The sequence below is a fragment of the Athene cunicularia genome, assembly GCF_003259725.1.
Source record: "Athene cunicularia isolate RWA chromosome 4 unlocalized genomic scaffold, athCun1 chr4_part3, whole genome shotgun sequence".
In the NCBI taxonomy this organism is placed as follows: Eukaryota; Metazoa; Chordata; class Aves; order Strigiformes; family Strigidae; genus Athene; species Athene cunicularia.
Window position 1 is genome coordinate 16,554,874 of NW_020799100.1, and position 22,131 is coordinate 16,577,004.

The 22,131-nt window shown below is 52.1% G+C and overlaps 2 protein-coding genes across 2 annotated transcripts; one reads left to right on the forward strand and one right to left on the reverse strand.

Annotated features, from left to right (window-relative positions):
- The first annotated feature begins 53 nt into the window (after window positions 1-53).
- TSPAN6 (tetraspanin 6) lies at window positions 54-5,082 on the forward strand. Its single transcript, XM_026848877.1, has 6 exons — window positions 54-180; window positions 997-1,095; window positions 1,367-1,522; window positions 2,178-2,261; window positions 4,071-4,170; window positions 4,354-5,082. The coding sequence occupies exons 1-5, from the start codon at window positions 169-171 to the stop codon at window positions 4,137-4,139; spliced, it is 420 nt and encodes a 139-aa protein (XP_026704678.1). The 5' UTR covers window positions 54-168; the 3' UTR covers window positions 4,140-4,170; window positions 4,354-5,082.
- Window positions 5,083-7,626: 2,544 nt separating this feature from the next.
- On the reverse strand, window positions 7,627-16,395 carry TNMD (tenomodulin). Its single transcript, XM_026848568.1, has 7 exons — window positions 16,202-16,395; window positions 15,948-16,082; window positions 12,678-12,818; window positions 11,770-11,871; window positions 9,745-9,898; window positions 8,413-8,585; window positions 7,627-8,090 (listed from the first exon to the last, which is right to left on the reverse strand). The coding sequence occupies exons 1-7, from the start codon at window positions 16,349-16,351 to the stop codon at window positions 7,881-7,883; spliced, it is 1,065 nt and encodes a 354-aa protein (XP_026704369.1). The 5' UTR covers window positions 16,352-16,395; the 3' UTR covers window positions 7,627-7,880.
- Between the last annotated feature and the right edge of the window lie 5,736 nt (window positions 16,396-22,131).

A 22,131-nucleotide genomic window follows, 5' to 3' on the forward strand; every position in this document is an offset into this window, starting at 1 on the left:
ATCGTGCTGCTGGCCGTGGGCGTCTGGGGCAGGGTGAGCCTGGCCGTCTACTTCTCCTTGCTGGATGAGAAGGCCACCAACGTCCCCTTCGTCCTGGTGGGCGCCGGCACCGTCGTCGTCCTCCTGGGCACCTTCGGCTGCTTCGCCACTTGCCGCGGCAGCACCTGGATGCTCAAGCTGGTGGGTGGCCCCAGACGGGGCGGGATGGCGTCCCATCCCGTCCCGACCCATCCTGACCCATCCCGGCACGTCCCGTCTTTCCTAGTGCCAACCTACCCCATCCCGTCCCATCCTTCCCCATCCCATCCCAATCCCATCCTGTCCACCCGTCCCATCCCGCCCTTTCTGCCCGCAGTACGCCATGCTCCTGTCCCTCATCTTCCTCATCGTCCTGGTGGCCGCCGTTGTTGGGTTCGTCTTCAGGCATGAGGTGAGTCTGGGTGGCAGCTGCTGGCTCCCGATACTGTGGAGCGAGTTTGGTGCTGGTTTTAACCCAAGTGCAGTTGCAGATGTCATGGGAAGGACAGAGGTGCTGCTGGAAGCGGTGCTTAGTTTAGTTAAAATGGGGTTAAAACAGCCCAAAGAGCAGCTTAGTCCCCATAAGGTCCCCATAAGGACAAGGGTGGGTGCACGGTCTGCTGGGCACAGCACGCTGCCCCTGAACTAGCCATGGACTTTAATTTCTGGCTTTGGTCTATCTTCTACAATAATTTTTGTAATTAAAGCTCCTCTGAGGGTTCCTGTGCCATGGAGCAGCCTGCTTCGAGGGGGGAGTTGGCACCGCGCAGGTCCTTGTTATTACACACAGCACCCCTGCTGCCCCAGCGCATCCCAGCCTGCCCTTTAATACAGCATTTAATTGCCTGGGTAGCCGGGAAATGTCTGCTGGCCACGGCCAGAGTCATTCCTGCCATCGCCGGGAGGTGACTAATGCGGGGCCGCGGGTCCCGGCACGCGGGAAGGGACGGCACCGCTGCAGAGATCTCTCTCTTGCAGATTAAGACAAACTTTGAGAGTAACCTTAACCTGGCCTTGAGGGACTACAACGTGACCGCGGATCGGCACAGCGAGGCCGTCGACACCATCCAGAGGACTGTGAGTGCCCCAGGCTGGTGGTTTTGGGGTGGTGGGTGGGTACACTCTCCTCGCCCCGGGGCATTCCTGGGGACCCCCTGTGGTATCGGCATCCCCAGCGTGGTGCTGGGGGTCCTTTTGCACCGAGGGCTTTTGAGTCTGGGAGGAGGTGCTGGGTGAGATGGGGCAGTTCCTGGAGATGTGAAGGCAGGGGAGCTGTGGGAGTGATGGTGGGACTAGGGGGTCAGTACCTTGGTGTGACCGTGCTTCCCAAATGCACTTCCCCCTCCAGCTGCACTGCTGTGGGGTGCAGAACTACTCGGACTGGGAGAGGACTGAGTACTTCACCCAGAGGGGCATCCCCCGGAGCTGCTGCAAGAGCCAGGACGACTGCTCGGAGGAGGATCTGAAAGACCCAAGCAAAGCAAAGCTGAAAGTGTTTGTGGATGTAAGTTAAGCTCAGAAAAATCCCCCTGCCACTCCTGGAGGTGGGGAGGGCAGAGTTGGGTGTGTGGAGAAAGGCTTGCCCTTCCCTGGGAGGCTTGAAAGAACTGCTCTCTCTTTGCAGATACCCAGGGTCTCCTGTGGGGTAGAGGGAGGGGAAGGGTATGGAGGAACAAACCCTCTCATGTCTGAGGGCCCCCCCACTCCTTCCTTGGAGGTCAGGGACCAGCTGGACCCAAGTGTTTGTGCTGGGGGCTGTGTGTTTTGGAGAACATGGGAATAAGGAGGTGATTTCCCAGTAAAGTCTGTTTCGGCAGTGCTGACGTCTCCGCACAGCCGTGCGAAGTCCTGACCCCAGCGGTGAGCACGGGTGACCTCATCGGGCAGGGAGGCCGGGTGATGCAAGGGGCGTTCCTCTGATGAGTCACTTTGCTCAACCCAGTGCTCCCCTTGATACCGCAGCTGGGCTGGGAGGCTGGTTGGGTGCAGTGCTGATAGGGAAATGACTTTGCTGAGGTCAAGTGGGAGGGTGGCAGCCAGAAGCCCTTGGCTGTCCATGTGGGAACATCTTCTAGAGCTGCCAGTGCTCTGGAGAGGTGCTGGTTTGTACTCCCGGAGGGTGAAAAGCACTGGACTCACATGCTCACTTTCCTCTGCAGGGTTGTTTTTTCCTGGTGACGTCGACAATGGAGTCAAAAATGAGTGTTGTGGCTGGAATCTCCTTTGGCATTGCATGCTTCCAGGTAAATCTCCCTTTGCCTGGCGCAGGGGGAGTGCAGAGTGAAGCTAGCATGTCTCCAGAGGTATTTAATTTCTGTGCAAAGTCTGGTGTGTGTACAAAAGGCACGGCCTGTTTCAAGCAGGGAGGAGCAGCTATTCTGCAGATTCTCCTTGGGTTTAATCTCACCACTGTGCCGTCTCCAGTCTCTTAAACCCAGGCCTGAAGGACTGGCTCTGTTTCTGTGAGTCCAGGTTATCTGAGAAGAGTTCCTATCTGTAACAACTGACTTCAAGAAAAACTAAATGGAGCCTGTGCTGTGCCAGGCAAACTCCCTGCTGTTGGCAGGATCATATCTGCACCCACCAACCTCCCTTTTTATCAGGGAGGCATTTTGGCATCACTTCTGTGTGGCTTGCTCCCTGAGAGTGCCCTGCTTGTGCTGGCAGCTCACACCCCACACATTGCCTTACCGTGCGATTGCATCCTCTTGCTCCCACTCCCCAACCTCTCCGTTACTACATCCTGTAGGACGCTTCCTGCGGGAGCTGCAGCAGCAGCACGCCCGCCAGCCCCTGCTCCGGCAGGCTTTATCCCGGCAGGCTTTATCCCGGCAGGAAGCGAGAGGCCCCTGCCCCCAGCTCCGCCACGCTGGGCGCGCTGATGCCGCACCGGGGTTTCCCGAGGTGCCGAGGGTGTTCCGACGCACCGTAGCGGGAGCTGCAGGATGTGTGGCCATCCCCTCTTTAGCTGGTTTGTGGAAGCTTGCTGCATGCTCGGCACTAAGCAGCTGCACAGCGAGCTCGACTGGTCTTGATTTTGGAGGGGCTTGAATTTACCCTGTTGATCCAGCACGCAGAGGCTGTGGCCTGAGCTTCAAGGCACTGCCACCCGGGACCACCAGCTGACTGCGCCAGCATGGGGAGAAGGAACCCTGCCAAGATACTTCTCCCGTCATGAGCGTGTTGCTGTGTGTTTCCTTAACGGATGGACTGAGCTGGGGGAGAGGTGGGAGCCAACAGCCCCTGACTGCAGCTTGTGCTACCAAGTGCTTTTAATTGTGGCTGGGAGAGCCCCAGAGCTGGAGCCGCGCTGCTGTGCTCACCCCGCTCTCCTCCTCAGTTGGGCTGTGCTCGCCGTGGGGTCACCGAGACGTGACGGACACACACACAGTGAGCTGCACACTCCCAGCTGCGAAATTATCTCAGCTGATGCCAGGTTTGGGAACTGTAACCAGTTCCTGGCTTTTATCGCTCTTTCAGCAAGTCTTGCTGTGTTGTGCGGCCAGCAGGGACCTGTCATGCAAATGTGCCTCTGAGTTTGCTTGTGTAGGTCAAACTCCTGCAGGATCTGGCCCTAAATGTCTGTGCGGGGGCTGGGAGACCATGTCGTGTTAACAGTAGCGTGTCCTTCAGATGCTGATGCAAAACCAGCAACCTTGCTACCCCGCTGTCCTTGCAAACAGGGAGACGTGGCTGCTGTTCTCTAGTGGCTGGGTAATTGGCTGTGACGCTCTTGATATCTGTGTAATCTCTGAAATTACCATAAAATAGCACATGCTTCATGAAGCAAAATGTAAGAGGACAGGATGTGGAGCATCTCTTGTGAGGAGCTTGTTTGCCTGATGCCTGCCAGGATCCTCCTCTTCAGCCTCTCTCAGTTAGTCTGAAGCAGGGCGCAGCAGCCCATGTTGTGGTTTGTAAATCCCACTGTCCATCCTTGGATTTTATAAAACTAATTCTCTGGAGCAATTGGTCAGGCTTATTCCCTAAAATGCCTCATCCTGGTTTTGGCTACCTGTGATTTGTATGGTTTTTTTTTTTCTCTTTTTCAGTTAGTTGGCATCATTCTCGCCTGCTGCCTGTCCCAGTACATCACAAACAATCAGTACGAGATGGTGTAGCTGGCTCCCAGCACACTGTGGCTGTGGCCAGGTATGTCTGTCCAGCGGTGTGAGCTCGGTGGGCTGCCTCTGCTGCCTGGTTTCCCCTGGGGACCTTCAGCACGGTGGCGGGTACCATGTGTGGGGATAGAGGGCACCTGGAAGACTGCTGTGTCATTTTAAACTGTCTATAAATCCAGCCTTGTCTGTTAACGCTTTGTCTTGTGCACTGCAGGGTATGCTCTCTGTGGCTGGGGAGGATGCCACCACTGCCAGTTTTCCTCTGGATGCCACTTCGTGAAATCTTGCTTTGAACTGACTGATCTTCTTCTCAACTAGCTCATAGAAACGAGTGCAGCAGCTGTCCTGGTGCGCTCAGGGACTTGTCCTAACACTACTCTGCTGTGCCACCGCGTGCGATAATTAGTGTAGCTGCAGTGGTTACAGCAAGCACGCTCCTCTGGGCGCCGCAGCCCCCAGCTCTTTCCTTCGCGGCACGTTCGAGTGCCGTGCCGAGCCGACCGTGCTGGCAGCCTTGCTGGACGCCCAGTGCTCATCTTTGGTGCCTCCATCGGGAAAGTGATGCTTCCCCTCATCTCTGGCAGCCCCTCGATGTGGTTGCTTTCGAGATGGGACTGCTGCCCTGTTAAAACACAGCCCTGTCTGCTGGAAGCCCTTGGCTCAGCAAGGTCTCGGCTTGTTGCCAAGCTCTCTCTCATCCCTGCCCTGGGTTTTATATACTTTTTTATAGTTGTACTTTTTAAAGTACAGGCTGTAGTGATCCTTTGTAAGCTGTAGTGAGGTTTGGTGATGTAGCTCCTGGTGCCTTTACCTTGGTAGGTGTCCTTGCACCGAGTCAGCTGTGACTTGATTGTCAGTATTATATGCTGCTTTAACTCGTTTTGTGTATTGAGTAGAACTCTTTTGTCCTGAGACACAATAAATATTAAGATATTTTACTCTATGAAACTGCCTTAGCTTTTCTTTTCATCTCCTGGAAATTCCTCTGCTCAAGTCGTTGCAAAGAGCAGCAATTCCCCCCCCGGGAGATAATCCGCTCGCCCCGGGCCAGCCGGTAACCTCTGGACCATTGCAGCTCGTGTTTCTCCTATGCTCACTGGTGCACTTGCGCTTACAAATAACTTCTGTAATTGAATTTTCTTCATAACAGCGGTTGTGTAAGAGTGCTGAAGCAGAAGGCCTGGAGCATCCCAGCCCAGGAGCCAGGTGAGTTCAGCCCCGTGCAAACGCGTGCGTGCTGTGATGGCTGGCTGCTCGCTTGGGGCAAAGGGCAGGGCAGCGTGCTGGAGCTGCCTGCGTCCCCAGCCTCTCCCCAGGGCAAGAAACGTGGATTTAAGCTGCTGTGTTCATTTGATACTGCTCACCTTTGGGCTGCTTCACTAGCAAGTCTTTGCCTTATTAGCACAGTGCAGCAGCAGTGTGGTGAAGCTCCCCTCCTGCCGATCTTGGGGGATTTTTGGGTCTCAGTCACCAAACTTGGAGCAGCTGCTTGGCTACCGGGACTGCCTCTCCTGCTCTCGGTGAGGAGGCAGGTGTAAAAGGAGGGGTTAAGCCACAGGTAGGAGTGGTGGCCCTTCCTCAGCGTCAGCATCAGCCCTCCATCAAACACTGCTGCGGTTCTGGGTGAGCTACCCCAGCCAAACTGCCCCGTGGTGTGGCAAATGGCCAGGTATGGGGCAGCCTCACTGCTGACAGAGGAACCCAAAAGGAAACACTCAGAATCCTTCTGTTGCGTTTAACCCGGGTGAGTAAATCAGACTGTTGTCAGCGCCTGGCTGGCTGACAGCCTCCTGGGTCGGGATGGCGAGGCAGCGTGCGTCAGAGCATGGAAACCGGGTTGGAGAGATCGGCTGACGACAATTAATGGATGGATGGAGACAGGGCAGGAACACGTGAGAAGCAGGGCCAGGTCTGGATAAACCCATCCTCATCAGAAAGCCTGTGCAGAGGGAGGTGACCCTGCTCTGGTGCCTTTTTGGCTGGCCTCGGTGCTGGGCTGGGCAGTGCTGCCTGCAAGGGGCTCTGCAGGCAGCAACTTCCCGGGGCAGAGGTGATGCCGGGTGGGCAGGGACGGGTGTGACAGAGGAAGGCATGGGGAGCCCAATGGTTTCTGAACTGATGCAGGAAACCCAGCATGACTCTGTGCTGACCTGGGTAGTGCGGAGACCTGTCCAGCCTGCTCATCCCCATGGCCAGCACCAGACACTGTGGCCATCAGAGGGTGCAGATTTTATCGAGTTAAATAGTGCTTATGTAGACACCTCACTTTAATTTGGAGAGACATCAGTGATGTCCTGGAGGTACAGGCACATGCTGGGGGAGATGCCAGGCAGACCTGGGACCCTGCTGTCCTGGCAAAGGCATTGGATGTACCTTGGTGACCCACCTGGACCCACTGAGCTGGGACACCAGCACTGCTGGCTGGCCCCAGGGCTCTGGTTTCCTGCAGCAGCTGTGGCTGGGTGGGTTTCAAACATCTCCACAGCATTCAGACTTCCCCTCTCAGGGGGATAAATGTCTCTGGGGACTTGTCAGAAATGCTTGGTGTCCCCAAGGCTGGTTGGTGTCCCCTGGGATGCCATGCAGGGAGCTCTGCTGCACCGTGTTCCAATGTTTTAACCACATTGTCAGTGCAACAGGGATGGAGGGAACTGCCCTTAGAATGTGCTCACATCCCCGTGGGAGCCACAGGGATGCAGGGAGGGCCTGGCAGCCCCAGGGACATCACAGCCAGCACCTGGCACAGTGGCAGCAAGCAGAGCCTGACCTCTGCTCCCTCCTCTGTGCGCATGGCTGAGCAGGCTTGTCCATCCAGGCATTTCCCTGGAAAGCACTGGCCATGGCAGCGTGTACTCCCTTGGGGATGCTGAGAGGGTTTTGCCTGGTGACACCCCCGGGATGTCAAAGGTCCTCAGCAATAGCCAGGTCCCTGGGATGAGAGCTGGAACCTGGGGGCTGGCCTGAGCACCAAGGCTGTGCAGGAGGAGTTTGGCTGTTAGCCCTCAGCACTGCTGCAGACAGTGTCCTGCTCAGAGTGGCTGCAGTGTCAAGGACTTTGTTTCTTGCAGCTCAGGTTTTTCCCATTTCTTGGTCACAGGACTGGGAACAGCTGATGGCACATGGGGTCCACTGTACCTCTGTTCCCTCTGCCCAGTTCCCCAGGGAGTCCTTGTGCCTGCTCCTGCCTCTGCCTTGCCTGCACATGGCCATGTTGCACATCGCTCCTCAGGGGATTGGTGCCATCCCTGGGCTGTCACTAGTAACTACCTAGCACATCAGAGCACGTCGGAGCAGAGGGTCGGGATGTGCTGAACAACTACCAGCTCCATCAGGGAGCAAATTAGGGACCTCCGCACGTTCCCAGCGAGGCGAGTGCCGGCAGTCCCGGTACCTGAGTTATGGATGCTCGTGACAAGGCAGCCGAGCAATTAGATCACTTCTCAGACCCATTAAGCATCACAGACTGAGACTAAACGACTTTCCATTTTCTTTGCAATCGCTCATACAAGACGTTTATTGTTTGCCTCTTGCTGCTCAGCGTGGTGATGATGCACTCGAGCATGGCCTCCCCCAGCCCCGTGGGAGCAGTGCAGGATGCCAGGGGGACAGGCATAGCACCTCACCAGCAATCAAGCAGGTAACAACCTGTATGCCAGCTCTGTCAGGACACAACCAGATGGGTGGTGACACGGCAGGCAGGCATGAGGCAGCACCCAAGTGCTGGGTGATGCACGGTGGGTGCTACACCCTGCCCAGCATCCGTGCGATCCACCAGTTGCAGGGCATGATGATCCGGCAGATGACCCTCCCGCCCTGGTAGCAGTAGGGGTAGGGGTAGTAGCCCAGGAGGGGCTCGCAGACCCGCCGGCAGTAGCGGTTGGCACGGCGGCACTGGGCACAGCAGTAGCCTCGCTCATCCCACAAGGGGTGGAACTCCAGCCCGTTCTCTGACTGCCAGGAAGAGCCAGTGTCAGTGCAGCAAGGGGAATGTGTGGCCAAGGCACCCTGGCAACATGGCCAGGACACCCCAGGAGCATGGACAGGACATGCTGGGAGGGCAGTTTGGGCAACCCACAAGCATGGGCAGAACACCCTAGGAATGTGGCCAGGGCACCCCAGAAGTATGGCCAGGACACCCTGGGACCGTGGCCAGGACACCCCAGGAAGCATCACCAAGACCACCTAGGGACATGGCCAGGACAGGCCAGGAACGTGACCAGGACACCCTGTGACCATGGCCAGGGCACCCCAGAGTGCGATTCCCCACACTCACATAGTCATTGACGGGCAGGTCCTCCTCGGTGAGCTGCCGTGCCCGACGCTTAGGCCCTAGCTGCACATCCTTCTCCACCTCGTGTTCGCTCCCCCCATCCAACCAGCTCTGGTTGTCTATGAGCAGCTCAGGGTCTTCTTCTTCTGCCCCTTCAAGGTTGGCCAACTCAGGAGCTACAGGAAGAGCCCAAACATTACTGTCAGCAACCAGGGAGCAGGGGGACAAATGCAGCAGCAGACATTAAAGTCTTTACCAAAATTTGGTGCCAAGGTACAAGAAAAGCCCACCAGCAAACCAGCTGCACTCCATTGCCTCCTGTTCTTACCAAGCCTGGGAGAAGGGCTGTGGGAGATAATATGGCAGGAGGAGAGAGTAAAGAAGACATGGCCTGTCCTCTCCCCATGCTCATGGGTGGTGGGTCCCTGTGGGTGGTGTTGGCATGCCCTGCATGAGGCTGTGGGCATGGGGAAGCATGTTCTCATGGTGGGCTCCGCTGCTGTGGGCAGGGTTTGTAGAGCCTCAGCAAGGTGACGTGACTTGGGGCAGATTAGGCCCAGCTGCGGCACCTATGGCTTAGGTAAGACCCACAGTGACATTCATTTCCTTTGCTGAAACTCAGCTGCAGAGGGGGTCTAACAGCAGGGCCTGAGGAAGCAGAAAGGGGACAGCAGCCTCCCTCTACATCAGGGATCTCTGATGCCCACTTGCCCCCAGGACCATTGATGGCTGTGAGCTGACTGGTGCTCAGGGATGAGACATGTCTCTGTCGCTGCATTGCAGAGAGAGTTTTCTCGGTAGGGGTTTTTAAACTAGCTCATTCGGGTAGAAGTGGGTTAGAGAGAGTGGGTAATTACGCTGGCAGATCTCAGAGGCCACAACCTCTGTGAGGGCTGTGTAGTGAGCAGCTGGAGGTGGCAACCCCGTTGTGTGATTTAGATGCAGATGTCTGCTCATGCTCTGATGTTCATGCGGTGACGAAAATTTAGGCGTCCCAGTTTCCAGCAGTGCTGGCTGCTTTGCATGTACAAAGGGTTGGGGTTTTTTGCCTTGTTATGAGGAGGGTGGCCACTCTGCAAAGTGCAGGGCAGTGGGGAGCCGGCAGAGACAAGCGCTTTGCAGAAAGAAACTTCAGCCCCTGCTATTACACTGGCCATGCTCTCTCGTGGTCATGACCAACATTGTGTTCATGCCTGAGATGTACAACAAGGTTGTGGAAATGGGTTCCCACCACATCACAGCAAGGGACAGGGCAGGGGGCACATGGGTGTGTGGCAGGGCTGCTCCTGGTGAGGGGGCTAATGAGTACTTAGGGGAGGACATGGCTCCTTGTACCTGCTATTGGCGTGGGGTGGATCCAGTAGATGGTTACATTTCTGCAGATGTCAAAAATTTTGGAGCTCTTCAGGAACTCCTTGTTCTGAATGGGCTTTTCCCCAGGCACCCAGACCACGGACTGCTCAAAGTAGGTGGTTGTGATTTCTTCTCCCTGGAAGAAGAGCAAGATTTCACCCCAGTGTGGTGAGACACCCTCTCCCCATGGCTGGCTGCTTCTCCTCCCCTTGGCTTACCCAGAGGCACCTCTCCCCTCCCAGAGAGCAGCTGGACTTCATCCTCTGTGGCTTGTGGTGCTCACTGGGTGCACATGCAATATCCCGCTGGCCCTCATGTAGGCAAACCCACCGTGAGCCTTGTCTTTCCTGTCTGCTTTCAGACAACACCACCCTGCTCTCTCCTCTCTCTGTTCATCATGCTTCAAGAGCCTTCTCCTGTGCAGTCCCCACCATCTGGAAGAGCCTTCTGGAGTACCCCAGCTCATTTAAAACCCAAGATTAAACCATCTCCTCTCCGCTTTGCTCTTACTACTTAATTTCTCTCTCCTTCTGCTACTGATTTTGTGATCGAACACTTTAATTTATTCCTCACAGAAATTCTTTGCACGGCCATATTCTGTAATTTATATCACATGTCTCTGCTGTTGCATTAGTCCATGGTGTGTTTTGGCAGGCACTTAGGGAGGGAGATATATAAAGATTATTGGATGGGTCTATGTTGAGCTATCTGCCAAGGCAATGTTGTATATGTTGGTGGTGGTAGCCCATAGAGCAAGCTGGCAAATGGCATTTTTCTCTCCAGAAGGTGTCTGGAGCTGTATTTCTCTTTTATAGAGTTTTTCCTTATGGCTTTGGGAAGTCTTAGGAAAGAGCCAACAGAACCTGTTCCACTCTGAGTCGTTTTGGGAGTCGCTGATGAAAGCCACGGGGTTGGGGAGGGGCTGCCTGAAGGACCTAACAGCGCGTGGGCTCTGGGAAGAGATGACTAGAGCTTAAATCTACATTTATCTCATTGGGTTTTACATTTCAGCTCTCTACCTGAGGCAATGTTCTGCTAAAGCCTGGGAAGTCATATCCCTTTTACGATGGTAGCCAAAAAGATCTATTAGCTTCTTATGGCATAATCAAAGAATCGGTGTCTGAAAATTTGGGTCATGATTCAGGGACATTTTTCTGCCCACGCTTCGTTTCAAACACGTGTCCTGCTGGCGTTTTATCTGCAACGGCTTCCTTGGGGGGGGGATTCAATCTGCTAACACCCTTCGTCTTGCCAACGGGGAGGCAGGAGGGCTGTGCTGCGGGGCTGTGCCACCACCAGGGGCTTGGGGATGGGGACAGGGATGGGGCACAGCTGCTTTCAAGGGACTGAGCCATCACCCCAGGTTATGCTGTCAGAGAGGGGTTAAAATACGCAGTCAAACACTTTTTTCCACGCAGCATGCAAAGGGTGAGACTTTGCGGCTGGATGTGGTAGGCAAAAGTTAAATGGGTGTAAGAAGCAATCAGGCACATCAATGGGAGGAAGGTCCATGCAGGACAGGGAGGTGGCCCCAGCCCGGTGCTTCCCACCTCCCAGGGCTGTACGCCAAGCGCTTTCCCAAATCACATTTCTTAAACACGTCTGCTCTTTTACATTTGTTACTTCTGCCTCATTCTGTTTGAGAACACGAGGCTCAATTCTTGGAGAAAACAATTTGATTGACTTTTTGGTGCCTGCTAATCCTGAGCTGCCTTGCGACCTTTTGACTACAACAGGATTATTGTTCTTGATCTCCGGTATAGTGCTGAGAGGTTTTTGTCTATCGGCTGTCTAATCCTGTCTCTTTCCACTTGTTGTTTTCAGAAGCAATCCTCTGAAATAAGATCATTTTATGAAGTAATCATAACTCATTATTTCTTCATTGCAGCATCTCTGGGAAGGCTGGAGCAGATGGGAGGGCGGTGGGGACGGCAGCCACGCTCCCAGTGCCAAGGAGAGGACTGGGTTTCACCGGGGGAAGAGGGGTGTCCTGTTTTATTCACCTACCTCAAGCTCGGGGATCTTGGCCTCTGTCGTCTCAGGTAGGACTTTAGTTTGAGTTTTGATGAAACATTTTTGAAGTCCCACAAAGAAGATGCCAGTTATTCCCTACAGCATCAAAACAAACGCCAAAAAGCAGTCAGGGCAAAGCGGGAGGATAAATAACCCCATCGTATGGAGGGTACAGCTGGATGAGCATTTAGTCATATTTTTCTTGTTGATGTTTTTGTGCAAACTCTGTTCAGCAGCGGTGGTAAGATGTACTAACAGGTTCTCCTAAGGGATATTGCATTTTATGGTTTGGGAGAATTGGGCTTTTTGCAAATATTTTAAGGCAGATAGTCATAAAATTTTACTTTGCTCCCCTTCTCCTTATAACTACCACAAGCTCTAGTTATCATAAATAAAAATATGCAGAATAGCATCTGACCGTTATGGTTATATGAACATTCAGCCCCCAGTTCCTGCTAGGCTATTAGCTGAAAATTTTGCCATATGTCACTGCACAGGGTATTTCCCTACAAATTTTAATTAGGTTTCAGAGAGCCTACAACATTGTCATGAGGTTTTAATGCTCTCTAGACAGACAAATGTACTGGGCTCGGATAGATTTATGATGATTGCGTTCCTTTGCAAGGGTAAATCCAATAACTAGGTCTTGCTTTTAAGATGTATTTTGCTGGAACTGAACCACGCCACTATTAAATACTGGTGGAAGCTTATGTAGATACACATCTCCTTTCCTTTGAGAGCATCCCCAGAGCGCCTGCATTTGGGCATTGCTCTCCCTGACGCAGAAACAAATTGTCCTGGGCTTGCTCCAATGACCCCATGTTCTAAGGTGTTCTAAGGGGTCCCACCAGTTCTGCTGGAAGACAGGGAACAAACTTGGGGACAAATCCTGCCACACTCACGTTTTTGAAGTCATGGATCTCCAGGATTTCCTCGCTGCCATTCCCACTCCTGAAGGTCTCTGTCCTGGCCAGTGGGTCGATTTCCATCACAATCTTCTTCTTCTCGCCATGGCTGAAGAATGTGTGTTCCATGTCGTAAACCTGTGAGGGCCAAGATCACACAGAGGTTGACTCAGCCCCAACCTGATTTCACACGCCGGCCAGTGGGCGAGCAGACTGGTGCTGGGTGCATGACCACTGACGCTGGGTACAGCTCCTGTGTGCCAGGGCTGGGAAGGAGGGCAAGGATGGGTCCAGACTGTGGGGGCATGTGCGTCAAGCCTGGGTGAAGATGCTCATCCCACACTTGCACCAGGAGCTTTGCCACGGCTCAACATTTGCTGATGCTTTCTGTGGCATGAACCTATTTATGTCCCAGGCTGGACTGAAGTCCTGAGCCCAAGGGACATTGCTTTCCTTTCTCCCTGGCTTGCTTGCTCCACCATTGCATCCCTGGCTTGCTTGCTCCATCACTCTGTCCCCGGCTTGCCCACTCCATCTCTGTGCCTTCTGTTTTTCCTGGAAAGACAGAGGTAAAAGCCTCTCTGCCTGGAGAAGATTGGGGATTGCCTGTGGATTAAAGACCTCCTCAAGGGCTGCTGAAGAGCTTTGGGGTGTAGCAGCCAGCGGCACTCATCCCCACAGGGAGCCAGGGGAGCAGCACCGGGGGGAGCAGCCCTCTCCTCCTCGCAGGTGCTTGCTGCACTCAGCCAGCCCGGCAGCCCTCCAGTCTCTGCGGATGCCTGACCCTTAAAGGATGAGTAGTGGCAGATGCTATATGAAGCACAAAAATTATTCTGTTGGCGCAGCGAGAGCTGGCGAGCCTTGAGGGAGTCTCGCTTCCCAAAACAAACTGTGTCATGTGGAAGCAAAGAGCTTGTGCAAAACCCCTCAAGTCCACAGTTGCGGGGCAGTGACGGAGGCACAGGGATGGGAAAGCCCTGCTCACCGCCCGGCATGGCCGTGGAGCCAGGGAAGGAGCACCCTGGCCCCACAGCAATGCCCGGGTGAGGGGCAGGGGTTCTGCCTGCAATCCCAACCTAAACCCCCTTTGCACAACCCTCCCCATCATGGGGTTCAAAGCCTCTTAGCAAGGTTTTCAGCATCAGTATCCCCCGTTTTGCAACCGCTGGAGGAATCCTGGTGGCAGAACTGGCTGTGCCGGTGGTGACTGCCAGGTACCTTTACCCATGCTTAAAAATTAGAAGAGCAATGTGTGCCTTGGCAGCCATGAGCATCCCCTGTTAGTCAGCAGGAGGCTTTTATAAAGATATATAGCTGTCAATGTATTTTATGGTACAGCAAAAATAGTCTGAAGCCTAAAATGGCTGGAAGGCCGCCGGTTTTGACTGACAAAATGTTCACAGTGCCATAAATCATTTCTAGGAGGGTAGGATCCCGGGTGGCACCTTACCTTCGAGTGCCTCTCCATTTACAAAGAATTACTTTTGCCAGTGCAGTGGCCAGCTAACCCATTTGGGCTTTGCTGGCTCTGTGCTGCTCAGAGAACTGTGAGATGTTTTATAGGGTTAAAAATGACACTTGCTCGCAAATCGTTGATATATGTCCCCCTGCGAGGCCGCGATGAGCCCCTCATTAGCTGACTCATTGCCTTCGCTCGCTGGCTGTGCTGGCCAGTGTGGACGCTGCCGTGAAGAGGCCAGTGCCGTGTCCAAGGCCACCTCTCAGAGGAACAAGTCTTCTTTAAAGATTTTTTTCCACCCTCTGGTTGCATAAAGGAAGCTTGAAGTTTTTCTTTTTTTTTGTTTTTCTTTTTTTTTATTCGTTAAAGAGTTTAATTCCCCCTGGTTTATAATTTTGAGTGTTAGGAACTTCCAGCCTCCCCCATGCCGCTTTCCCTGGAGGACTCCCAGTCCAGCTGTAGAAGCCGCTGCCCCACGACTTGCAGAGGATGTGGAGATGCCGGGAGCATCAGTGTGCAGCTCCACTGCAGGAACTTCTTTGCTTTCCTTCAACCTCTCGTTTTGCTTGCCCACTCATCAGGTGTTGTGAAGTGCTTTCAGAAGACCGATGGCCTCCATTCCCCACCAGTTCCCACTGGTGAGGGCGCCGAGGGCTGGTGCTCTGGATAACCTTTTTGAGGCTGCAGCCACTGGCTCAGAGAAAACCTCCCTTCCAGGGGTTAACAGCCTCTTTCCCCCACGGCTGGCACGCACCCTGTTTTTCGAGGAACAGTAGAGACTTTATAACCGTCTTGGCAGGAGCCTGGAGACACATATGGCTTTTATTGCTTTTTCTTTTATTTTGGAGGGCATTTATTTCTATTTGTTGATAAGAAGACAAAGCTTCCGGCAAGCAGGGTGCTTCCTTTGCCCAGTGTGAGGGCAGCCTGGCTGGGCTGGCATGGCTCCGGCGTGGGGCAGGGGAAGAGAGAGGAGATGCCACCGTGGGAAAGAAGCTGCCTTGGCTGCGTATGGGAATTTTGGAGACGTTCTTCAGAGCCGGCAAAACCTGCCGGCGCCAGGGTGCAAAGCGGGGCCTCCTGGATGAGCACGGAAACTCAAAGGGGAGGAGGATGAGGAGCACTAGGCAGGCGGTTGGCTTCAAGGTTAAGCAATTTGCTTGGGGTATGGGACAAAAAAAAAGGGGTTTTGCAGAATTGCCAAGATCTTGGCCAGAGCGGGCAGAGATGCTGCCCCCGGCACGCTCAGCACTCATAGCAGCGTCCGTCTGGGGAGCTGGGAATAAACGAGCACAATCCAGTTAGCAGGAGCTCCTCCAAAAGCTAATCCGTCTCACCATCCCCTCACATTGCAGACACATTAAAGTAAGAAATATAATCCATGACAATCAATCACCACTGCGTCCTGGCTTTTTCTCCTCTTTATGCGGTGGCATAATGACTTTTCCACCAGTTTCTGGCAAGATAATTGAAATGAAATGGAAAATATTTTCTTACTTGTCATAAAATTTGCTGCCGGTGAAATAAGAGTAACTTTAACTCTTCATGGTGTAGCTCCCATCCCCTGTAATTGTCAGCTAGGGAAAGAATGCGGTGACAGAGAAAAAAACACAGCCTGTATAAAGTAAAAGCTATTTATGAATAATACAAAGATTTTTAAAAGTCCCATGAATGCTTGTGGTCTAAGGAAATGCATTTTGTAAAGCTGCCTGGGTTTCGGGGTGTAGTTAAAAGTTTCAGTGAGTCGGGGAGGGACAGCTGTGGGGAAGCGGCACTCAGAAACGCTAGATCAGAGAGTTTTTACTTACTTTTCTGGGTGTTGGGTTCCAGAGATATCTGACACCAAAAAATATCAGAATAAGAGAAATGAGCAGCACGCTGAAGAGCAGTCCGCAGATCTGGTATCTGGTGCAGGTCTTCTTTCGCACCTTGGATGCTTCTGCCTAATTAATGACAAAACAGTGATAGCCAGAAGCCTGCTGATGCTTTGAGGAGGGAGGAGTACACACGCATATCAGACATTTATCATTCTGCATGGTGGCAAAGCAAGCCACAAACTTACGTCCAGAAAGCGGCAGTCCTCCGGGCTCTCCCGAGCCGTCCCTCCCATGGTCTCCTCCGTGTGCGAGGACGCGAGTCCGCTCCGAGGTGGAGTTACAGAGACTCTGGGCTGCACATGTGGCGGGGAAGGCTGGGTCACTGCCGCCCCCATGACGGTGGCAGCCAGCTTTCCCCCGCGGCTTGCTGGGCCCCGGGTGTTCCCGCAGTGTTACTGTTTGCAGGGTGCAAGCAATTCCCACGCTTTTGGAGACGAGCCCATGCGAAGCTCCACTGCGTGGTGTCCATCGGCCATATCCAGGCTCCCAGGTTTTTTATTTAAGCTCTGCTCCTGCCCTCCACCTCTGCCCATGCACGGATGGCTGGAGGTGCCCAGGCTGTGCAAGGGCTTCCAGCCCCCTCCCCGTGCTCTGGGGACAGGGGCACTGCTGATCTCGGGGGGCTGCTCGCCCGTGCTCACGTGTGCAGGGGGGGCTCTGCAGCGGGGGAAGCCCGGGAGCTGCCAGCGGGGTGGGGGAACATGGCATGGGTGGGCATATATGTGCATACACATGCGTGTGCATGCGTGCCTGTGTGTGCATACGGACGGGCGTGGGTGTGGGTTAGGTTAATGGTTGGAGTAGATGATCTTCAAGGTCTTCTCCAACCTCACAGATGATTCTGTGGTGATTCTGTGATTCTGTAGGTGCACAGGCACGTTCCCATGTGTGTTCGTGCATGTGTGCAGGGGTGTGCGTGTGCATGGACCCTCAGCAAAGCTGTGTGAAGCCTGGGCTCTCCCCATGGAGGGCTCCGGCATCCCGCGCCTGCTGCGTGCAGAGCCTTGCCCCAGAGTTGACCTAGAAGGAATTTCCTGACTATTTTTTTTTTCTACGTTCAAAAATTTCCATTTGTTGAAATCGTACCATTTCTTCATGGAAATGAACCCATCTTAAGAAAGGCTTTCAGAAATCCAGCATGAAGTTTCTAGTCTGAACAGGATGAGGCTCCCTGGTGTAGAGGAGCTGGCACGTACTGTTTTTCCAAGCTGTTTACTCTCATAAAAACCCAGAGTGCATCATGCACTAATTAAAATTGCACTGAAAAAAAGAAAATCCACGTTGAGTTTTGCTCAGGGTGAGAAATGGAGAAAGAAATTGCTTTTAGCGGGTCCGGTGCTGGCTTTGCAAGAGTCTCGGGGCACCGTTGCCTGCAGCCTGGGGGTAAATGCAAATGGCACAGAAATGTAATTGCTGAATAGCTTAGGGAAAGCATTGTGCATACGTGTGTACAGGGGTGTGTGTGCCCTGGTGTGTATCAGCTCCCTGCAAAGGGGTTTGGGTTCCCCCGCCCCGGCGTGGCAGGACCTCTCACCCCTCAGCCCCGTGGCAGCTCCCGGGCCACCTCCACTTCCCTTGACTCGGTAGCAATTGCTCAGGGTTGTAAAACACACCGGTGAGTTTTAATATATGAGAGGCCAATAACAGAAGGGAATTATATTGACAAGTGAAAGACAGCAGGTTATCTGGAGGAGAAAAACCGTTTTTTTAATGGAAAGCAATCACAGACAGCATTGGAAGACATCTGAAAGATTCTGGAAATCTAAATGCAGCAAATCTGTGCAGACACCAGGTTTGTCTGTCTGCACTTTTCACCAGAAAGTTTCACCTCTGAAGCTTTTGTTATTGACTGGAAACTGGAGTATTTGAAAATATTTTCGTTTCCTGTCAAAAGTACAGTTTCAGAGGAAAACTTTGGAGCAGCTCTACTGAAAGATGGTTATGATTACAGGAAAGAATTACAGCAGTGCTGTTAAGCAGACATAATTGATCAGCATAGCAGCGATCTTCACAATATCCCCCACTCAAGGCACAGGAAACACTGCAAATACCACTCGTAAACCAAATTAGGCATTATTATTTTATTACTGTTGTAAGGTAAATGTCAAGCTTTTTAATGGCAATCACTGTAACTCCGGCAGGAGTCGGGTGTCTGAATTAGCTGGAAGAGGTGAGAACCTCCCAGGGCTGGGAGTTAATAAATTAACTCAATAAATATCATCAGTACCTTCCAGTGCTTGGCGAGTGCCGGGGATGGAGCGGCTGGGGCAAGCAGCAGTGGTGCGGGAGGGTCCTGCTGCTGAGATGGAGACCTCATTTTGCTGTAGCCTGCAAAATTGGACACTGCTGGCCTGGAGGGATGAGGAGCAACGGGAGTGAGCACATACAGTGCTTGCATACATATGCACGCACACATGCACACATGCATGCGCATGCAGCCCCAGAGTCAGCTCAGCCCCTCTGCCCCGGCCCCCGTGCAGGGCAGGGAGCAGGATGAGACCCCTCCAAGCCAAATAAATATCCATAAATATCCAAAGGCCTTGAACGGCCTTTGACGGCAGCAAAATGCTGTGCAACCCAAATTGTCCTTCCCCTCAGCAGCTGTGGGCTGGATCCTGACGGGGAGACCGATATTTGGGATGCAGAGAGGAACAGAAACCACAGAATGATGCTGGTCAGGAATGTTGGTTTTGTTGTTTTTTTTTTTTTCCCCCATTCCCCAGTGCTGTGGCTCAGCATTCAGAATTTCAGAGAAAGAAAAAAAAAGGATTTTCTATGAAAAGAAAACAATTTTTTTGGGGAAAAAAACCTCAATCCCTTTAAGATGACAATCAGCTTCTCTGTATAAAAAGCAGTTCTGATGGAAATCTCCCATCAATGCCAATGAAGAGGGAACAATCACTAATTTTCCTTGAAGCTAATGAGTGCGAGTGTATATGACAGGGGAGAATTTAATCTGATGTGAACTGAGGAAGAAAAGCAATACTGATATTAATGTGTGACTAATTGATACCCAGAAGAACATTTGAAATGATTAAAAGGCATTTGATTTTTATACAGGACAATAAGAGGCTCATTGGCTACAACTGGTGCATCCTTTCAGTTTTCTACTTCTTGCTCCAGTTTGCCCAGAAAAATCTATCATATCCGCAGTGTATCTTGACTGCCGCATAAAATCTCAGTGCCTGAAAATGTTATACCAAGGAATTCCTCCTGGACAGCACAAAGGTTCATACATGCTATGAATGGGGGCAAGAAGCCTAGCAGAAATAAAATAGGTTCCCAAACCCACCAAAAAGCAGCTCCCCAAAGCAGTGGGGCTCAGGCAGCAACCTTTAGACAAAAACCCATCGTGATTAATATGGTGCTCTTTGTTATAATGAAAAACCCATTAAGGTCAGTAGCAGCATCTCTGAGCAGCACTAAATTGGAACGATGGAGACAGTAAAGTTAAAAATGAGCCATAATATTAATGTGGATAGTGAATTAATTGGGCAATTCCATAGGTAGTAAGTAAATCATATCATTTACCACAGGACGTAGTGCCTCGCGGCTCTGGCTGCAGGGTGGTGTGGTGGCAGTGGTGGCATCTGCTCCCGACGGAGCTGGGGGAGCGACACAGAGCTGCAGCACCCGGGGGGACCCCGCTGTGTCCACCCCTGCCAGCCTTAGCCCCTTCGTGGGTGCCACTGGGGGGTCTCCCAGTAAGGGAAATGCCTCTCGTTTTGCTCTTTCGGGTGTTCCAGCCCCAAAATACATCTCAAGCGCTGGCTTACAGTTTGTCTGGGGTGCTGCATCCACAGTCCAAGGTGTCTGTCCCCTGGTCCTGCAGCTGTGGTCCAAGATGTCTGTCCTTTGGTCTTGCAACCACAGTCCAAGATCTGTCCCTTAGTCCTCAGCAGCTGTGGTCAAGGTGTCTGTCCCCCTTTGCTGTTGTACACATGAAGCTTTGTGCAGGCTGCCAGTAGATTTACGGAACGGCTGTTCCCTTGGTTTGGGTGGGTCTTTCAGGGAAGGGTTTTTCACATCTGGGAGATGTGCGGTACCATCACACAGCTGTTAGCCATCTCCTGCTGCTTTTGTGTCTTGGACTGGGACCTGCTGTGGGGGCAGAGAGCGATGATTTATACCAGGGTGAAACATTTGCACACATTTCAGTTGGGCTGCCAGCTCCCTTCCCACTTCCAACATCCTGGACAGCAAACAGAAAAAGGGAAAAAGTCACAAATGAAAGAAAATTGCTCATTAGCTAGTGCCTGATTACAAAGAACCATCTCTGCTTCAAACCATCCCATTTTCTGTAACATTTGCCAGATGAGAGGACGCATACTTCCTCTTATCAACTAGCCACATATGGCCTCAGCTGAAGGGAGGTTTCAGTAATTGGCCTATTCATCATTCATTGTTTATCTTAAGTTCACATTGTCGTAGGAAACTCCAGAGACGTCCTCGATTTAAGTTAAGAAATTTAATCATTATGATAAAACTGCTCAGGGAGTTGGACTTCATGTTGGATATGCACGTGGCCATGTGGCAACTCTTACAGCCTGTAGCCACAGCAGATTATTCAAAGCTGACAAAGCTTTTGGAGAGAATAGAAAAAGATAAATTCATGGTGGCCGTTCTGATGGAGCCTCTCGGAAAGTTATTACTGAAGACACACACTTCTCCTTGCTCACAGCCCATGAAAAATCCTGTTCCTCTGAGCTCAGGGGGACGTCTACCTCATTGCTGCTGTTGCGACTCCCTCGTCAACAGAAGTTATTAACAGTGCTGGGGAATTTTATCCAAATGCTGGTTTCATCTTGATAAATAACAATTTCATGTCTCTGTTCTACTAGATGACTACACAGTTTTATTTCAAACACTTAACTTCTTCAGAAATGCTTCCCTGTGCACAAGGCTTAGCTCATCTATAGAATACGTGCTGAGCAGTTTTTATTTTCACCAGGCTTCAAATATCTGTAATGCAAAGACCAAACCCATAATCCTGCACTATCATAAGTCACTTCTCCCAATAAAGAGCTACTTCCTACTGGGAGTGCTAAAATGTAATTGGAAGCTACGTGTGTATTGGTGTCACACCGAAAAGCATTTTATTAAAAATAGTTTAAGGGTTGTTAAGATCTGAAGGAATAGCCTACAGCTCCTCTTGGATGTGTGAGAAAGTAAACAGGGAAGAGGATAACTTGGGGAGCGAGGGGTCAGTGTCTCCCTCTGCCCTGCAGTAATCACCCCCCTCAGTGCCCATCACTGTACAGGGGCTGTTATTGAGTTCTACCTTCATGGCAGCAGACAGATGCTCGGGGTGATGCAGGCTCTCTGCTGGCAGCAGCTAATTGCCAGCCTGCTTAGTTAGAAGTGGGGAATTTGGTGATGACTGTCGGAGGTGCAGGGGGAGGGAGGTGGACTAGGCCAGCTTGGTTTCTCCAGCAAGTGCAGATGTTGTGCTGCAGGCGTGTGGGTCCTTTGCAGGACAGATGGATGCTCTGAGCTTCTCCAGCAGCAGAAATAAGCCCGTCGGTGTAGGAAGAGGCACCAGGTTCTCCTTCGAGGGACTCCAGATTCTGTACTGGTTGTGAACTCAACAGTGGAAAACTTGCAGGGAGAAGAAACTTGTTGGTAAAAGTGGCTGCTTCGTGCTGTGATTGTGTAAAGAGAATAACCGGTGTATTATCAATGCTTAGTAAACCTGAAATATTTAATATTAACATATTGAACATTTCCTACAGAGTCAGTTCAGTTCAGTATCGCACAGGCTCCTGCATTGTTTTACTCTGTCATCTGATGTATTAACGTTTACTTACTAAAGCAGGTAATGGGTAGAGTTAAGATTACTCCTAAATGCTACTAATCAAGAAAGTATCCATTAAACTGGAGAATTTCACCACAGTTAATTTTTTTTTGATTGTCATTAAATCTCCCATTGATGGCCTTTGCAATTAACTGCGTTGTGACGCAACAAGCATAATTTCCCCTCATCCTGTGAGCCACGTGCAGCCGCGGCATCCTGGCCATGGGAGGATGAATGCCCTGGTCTTCTGGGTGTGCTGAGGTCTCTGGGGAGATACTGAGGCTTGGGAGATGGGGGTTTGCCTGGTCCTTTCTCAGTGAT